The sequence below is a fragment of the Pseudomyrmex gracilis genome, unplaced genomic scaffold, assembly GCF_002006095.1.
Source record: "Pseudomyrmex gracilis isolate BER0280 unplaced genomic scaffold, ASM200609v1 scaffold_1052, whole genome shotgun sequence".
Taxonomy (NCBI): domain Eukaryota; kingdom Metazoa; phylum Arthropoda; class Insecta; order Hymenoptera; family Formicidae; genus Pseudomyrmex; species Pseudomyrmex gracilis.
In genome coordinates this window covers 32,591-38,652 of record NW_018021636.1, presented here as the reverse complement: position 1 = coordinate 38,652, position 6,062 = coordinate 32,591, and the positions used below count along the sequence as shown (strand labels likewise).

The 6,062-nt window shown below is 44.2% G+C and overlaps 1 protein-coding gene across 1 annotated transcript; it reads right to left on the bottom strand.

Moving 5' to 3' along the window:
* Positions 1–2,799: 2,799 nt before the first annotated feature.
* On the bottom strand, positions 2,800–3,708 carry LOC109861807. The gene has a single exon (XM_020441618.1). The coding sequence runs from the start codon at positions 3,706–3,708 to the stop codon at positions 2,800–2,802; it is 909 nt and encodes a 302-aa protein (XP_020297207.1).
* Positions 3,709–6,062: the final 2,354 nt, after the last annotated feature.

Here is a 6,062-nt window from a genome sequence, read left to right as displayed (position 1 = left end):
GCTTTAAAACATCCTCAACCCCTGCTTCAGGCTCCTCCACATGCACCACCACCCGATGACGCTTAGGTAGCGCATCAACCGGCAGCACACACAGAGGAGTTCCCCTGACTTTTAAATCGGAGGAATGGGCCTTAAGCCACTCCGCCGACTCTATGTTGGCGCACACAACCATGAGTGCGCTATCCCTTTCCCAGGAACCAGTGAAAGTGGGAGCTTTGTCATTCTCAGACATGCCGAGGATGACAGACCTGACCATTTTTCTGATCTCAGCCACCTCACCGGCTCCTATTTTCTTGTCAGGGTAGCCCTCCAATACGAGGGCCATCCTGACAAGACCTTTTGTCGCCTGTGCATACGACCCTTCATTTTTGGGTCTCTTGCCCTGGCGATTTTCTGAGGGACTGGGAGTAGTGTGCTCCGGCCTGGCGCGCTTTACCGCGCCACCCGAAGCACCCCCACCCCCATCTCCACCTTTTGAACAAGAGACTGCGGGGGTAGAGGGGGCCTTATTGGCCCCACTCCTCCCGGCTAGCTTCTCTTTATTATAACGGCGCCTAGCAACCCCGCTATATTTTCTGCGGTATTTTGGGGCTTCTGAGCCCACTCCCGCACTGCAAGATTNCCCTGGGCGTTTGCCTCTAGAGGAGGCTTCGCTCTTGGGGACTGGTTTGGGGGTGATTTTATTTTCATTTCCACTCATTTTTTGTTCCCACAAGTATCGCGGTCGCGCGGTCTCACCCAGCCAGAGCCGCGACTGGCTGGGGCTTGGCTCCGTACTCCTGGATTTCGCCCGGTATCCAGGAGGCACCGTATACGACGCAACTCCCCTTGCGCCACGCAGCTCTCGGCACGGTCGCTCACACCTTAACTTGGGGGGTTCTTCTTAGTTGGCCACAGACGGGCCCATCCCTGAGCGGATGACCACCGCCCGCGACCTTAAGCCCCACCACCCGCTACGGCGCGAGAGCCTACAGCCCCCGAGGACGCCAGACGCTCACTTTCTGTGGTCAATTGTTGTCCCGTCAGATTACACTTCCATTGTGACGACACGACCAGGCAGATCCACCAGCATCCAGAGAGGAGCTGACGATCAATGCCCAACCGCGCCGCCACCAGCACATGCTGGGAACAAAATAATGTTCCGTGTAGTTACTGCGAGGCGGCCAGACCACGTGCGCACCGAGCGCTCCGAGAGCTCCGAGCTCCCGCCTCGAAGCTACTACAAGGTGGGAACCCATTCGGGGGGTATAACGGAAGAAAAACAGCAAACTCTCGGAATAACCGCATATTTACATTCAAATACAGGAATTCACAAATTTCACGTAGTGCCTGATAGATTTCCTCTAAAAGAACAAGGAATCATGAATTCCACGTTTCTACGTCAAGAAAACGCAAAAATCGAGTTTGAAACGCGAACAGTAACAATCAGTAATAATCAATCATTTCTAATAGAGTTTAGTAATTGGATAACACTACCAAGCAGAACTATTTGTCCTGTGGCGATCCACACTAAACAGCGTAATGTCGAGATAATGCGCTTATAAATCGCCAAGAATTAGAGCACGATATTTTCTTAATAGATAGCATTGTAAAAGTAAATCACGCGGGTGAAACTTATACGTATGTAACTAATACGACGGAAAAAGANATTAAGTTAGAGATACCTGCAATCGACGTAGAGCCAGTGGATATTACCACAAGCCCAAGGGACAGCTTTACATATCAAATTTATTNGGTAATCTTGAAAAATTTAATACAAAGGCTAGATTTACTGAAACAAAACTTGAGATTTGATCATTTAAATAAAGAAAAGAAACAATCGATACAATCCGTCATCATTGAAAATTTTAACGATATATTTTATCTACCGGGAGATAAACTAAAAGGAACCGCTAGAATTACACATTCTATAAACACAACAGATAATATTCCGGTATGCGTAAAGCAATATAAATATCTGCCGGTTCATAAACATGAGATTAAAAACCAAGTTGACAAACTGTTAGAACAAGATATCATTCAACCGTCCGTCTCGCCATATAACTCGCCGCTTTGGATCGTGCCGAAAAAGCCCGACGCCGAAGGTCAAACGATGGCGACTAGTGATCGATTTCCGTAAACTAAACGAAAAAACGGTCGGAGACGCGTACCCTTTGCCTAACATATCGGATATTCTACACCAACTGGGCAAAGCTAGATACTTTTCATGTTTCGATTTAGCTTCGGGTTTCCATCTGTTGTGATCGGGGAAGATGAAGGACTTGGTGATGAATAAGATTCTTGTAATAAAAACTGGCGTAGTTTATTACTATTTACTGTACAATTAACGCACGCTTTACACTGGCACTTAGCTGTTGCTTTACTGCGGTAAACTCTCCGGATGGACTCGAAACCACACAGTATTGTCAACAGCTACTCACGATCTGTTTGTCGTTGCTTGCGATCGATCTTTTAAAGGGATCGATCGCGACCACTCAGCAATTTAGCAATCTAATTGCTACCGCTGACGTTGCGTGCCGCGTCTTAACTCTACGCTTAACAAGCAGATTCCATTTACCAGGAAATGCTGCTTGTCGCCTTTTCGAATAAATTCGGGTCGATTGAGCAATGATGCGTACCTTCCGCAATTGCTCAATGGCCCGAACGAAATCAAACTAGATTTCACAACATTTTCCCCCCTTCTTGAAAGAAGGAAAATGTATCGCCATTTTCCGTTTACTACATTAAAATTTAAAACTCGGGCACCGCGTGCTCGGGCTGTCGAGCACTTAGCTTTATATCTCGAAGACTGACTATCTCTCATTTAGCTTGGAGTGTTCTTTTTCGTAACCCAAAATACAAACTCGCGATTGTTACAATAACCAAGGTTACGCTTACCAAAGTCGGGATAATAAAGTGCGGCTGCTTATAAAATGTGTAATCAACAAGATCATTTTCTTTTGTAAGTCGTGTCAACTGTTCTTCTAACGATCGCAACTGCACTTGGTTCCGTGTTACATTTTCTAATTCCATGCCGTTATTTTTTGCAAGTTCCCTTTTTCTTGGTGCCGTGATATTAAAACGCGGTAAGAACGTATTTATTCCCACGTCCTTAACTACTTGATTAGTTCGCACTATAATACTTGCTGTGGTCAACTCGCATTGCTCCGGCAGCTCTATTTCTCCGACTCCGAATATGACATTCATTCTTTCTGACTTATTTTCACACGTAACTCGTAAAGTTTCTTCTCTCAAGGTCGAGAACAACCATACGCGCGCCTTTGTTAATCGCACCCATATAATTTGGTTGGAAACCATGTGGTCGATTTCACAGTCTTCGTATTTACCATCCTCGTTTACAAACATTTGTAACTCGCAGGGCGCTCCCTGCGAGAACCAATACATTGAATCCACGTTTTTACACATATAACGTTCTTGTACGCTTATACAACTATTCCATTGTGTTTCGCTAAGTATAGAGTACGTTTGACGATTTGTGTCTATTGCCACTACCGGGAGCTTGACTCGCACCGCCGCGAACACATTGTCTCGTTCATGTACCGGCAAGGGTATTACCCTGTACACATTGTAACTACCGGGACTGATCAATGGAAATTTAACAACCGTAAATATACTCGAGTCCTTGCAATAGACACTAACAGTGACAAACCTTTTAATCTCTAACCAGTTTTCCAGAGTCACGGCAAAAGGAAAACGTAGGTCCCGCATGAACTGATTATTCGCTTCCTTCAGTCTATGTATAATTTGCTCAAGTGGCACTATTTTCAATTTTGCAAACTTAATGTGCACGTCGGTAACGTACTCAATTATTGAAATTAAGAATGAAGAGGCTAATATGAGCCATCTAAGATTAACATAGGCCAATACGAGCCATTCCGAGGTTGTTGTGCAGGAATAAGCGTGCATGTATATATATTGTTGCGTCCGCAGTGGCGGTTCAGCTCTGTCGCCGGTCTCCGCGATTCGAACTCACACCCGCGGCCAAGAAAGGACGCGGTTTCTCGTTAAAGAACTTTATTACAACTCGAAATACAACGATAATTATAGAATACTGAACCAGATGTTCAAACGCGTCGTGACAGTTCCGCAGTCGCGATTCTTCTCTCTTGCTTCTCTTCTTTTCAACAACCCGTCGTCGCCCGGTAACCGACAGTCACACCGATCGCGCGCCGTTCACGCGGCTCCCGCGACACATACGCGGTGACCTCCGCGTAACAATATATATACACATGTATGAAATTCACATGTAAATTATTTTTACATGTGAGTTTTTTGAATTGAAATTTCAATTCAAAAAATCATATAGGATGCTAGATTTGCATCTCGTATATGAAAGATCCCAAATACCCCCCTAATTTGAAAATATTGCGAAAAAAACTNCTCGGCCAGGAGTCGAACCTGGAATCTCCGGCTTTCCGTGCCATCGCCTTCCCTGTTAGGCCACCGAGGCANAGGCACTTGGAGTCTGTCTCGCAATATTCGTATATAAATCGATGTTCTGATAATTTTTAATAACGCTCCATTTCAGCTCAGCGTGAAAATCAAACGAATATACGAGATGCAAATCTAGCATCCTATATGATTTTATGAATTGAAATTTCAATTCAAAAAACTCACATGTAAAAATAATTTACATGTGAATTTCATACATGTGTATATATATATATATACATGCACGCTTATTCCTGCACAACAACCTCGGAATGGCTCGTATTGGCCTCTGTTAATCTTAGATGGCTCATATTAGCTTCTTCATTCTTAGTTTCAATTTTTCACGAGCCTTGACTATTCATTCGTTTGTACTCAATTATTTCCTCGGCATCGAGTTCCATCTCTGACAGTAAACTGCCCAGCTCAAGGAAATAGTTCCTCAGCTCTTGCTGTTGTGCGTAGTCATCAACTTTTTAAGTTATTTTTTCCACTGCTTCACGCAGCCTATTCTCATTTCTCTTTATAATATTTTCTACATCGTCTACGTGAGCAATCGTGGCATTAACTACCTGTAATTGAGTTTTTACAGTATGCTGCAATACGGCCTGTTTTCTTCCTATTAATTGCAGCTGCTCCGAGATTACTTTCTCGTCTTCTGCGTCCATGGTGCTAAATAACACTTTGGCTACGGAACCGACTGCGTTCACTAGACCTCTCCGATTACGCGTCGGTGTTCCTACTATCATTTTTATTCTTCCTACTAATGTCCTGACCTTGACTTTCCTGTGCCGTAACTCGCCAGAAAAACTGTCGCAGAACTCCTTATTGTTACTAAATATTTTCTCGTTGTCGCACAAGTCTCTGGAACTATCCAACATTTTTCGCAACTGTTCTAGTCTACTATACATAGAAGTTACGTCTAATCTTATTGCGAGCTTCCATTCCTTGGAAGAACGGTACATTTTGCCATGTTTTTCGAAATATATGCCAGGATTATGTTGAAACCTTTGAATCCTGAATTCTTGTCCTTCGGTCCCATCCCACGCATTATATACGGCAATTTTTAACAGTAAAATTTTTACCCTGTAAGATAATATTTTTACATTATTTTCTGCAACGTCGTGTTCCTACGCTGTGTTGTCTATACATATTTTACTTTAGTCGCGAATTAAACTGACTCGACTACGATTTCATCCGAGTTTAATATTAATTCCTGGTGTCAAATTTATGCTAAACCGCGAGTTTCTCTATTCCCCCCTTCCTTTCGGGTCGGATTTTCGAAACTTCACACTTCACCACCGAGTTAGTTCTTCGCTATTTCTTGCAAACGACGGAGAAATTTTTCTTTGTGTTACTAAACATTTATTTTACAACATGACATCTCCATGTAGTCGATGCGGATGCGCGGATCGACCATCCGGGTCCCTCTGCGTAACATGTTGGCTTGGTCTTCAATGTGAAGGTGAAGACTGGGCCATCTCACGTAATAGTGCTAGTGACGGTGACAGTGACACTGACTCGCGGATCAGCATCACAAGTGCGGCTACCGTCGTCGCAGTTCGAGACGGGCGGGTTCCGTTTGACCACAGTACGATTCGACACCGCTCGATTCGACACAGATTTATTCGACA

Coding starts and splice junctions, on each gene's coding strand:
- LOC109861807 (XM_020441618.1), bottom strand. CDS start 3,708: ATGCGGGACCTACGTTTTCCTTTTGCCGTGACTCTGGAAAACTGGTTA.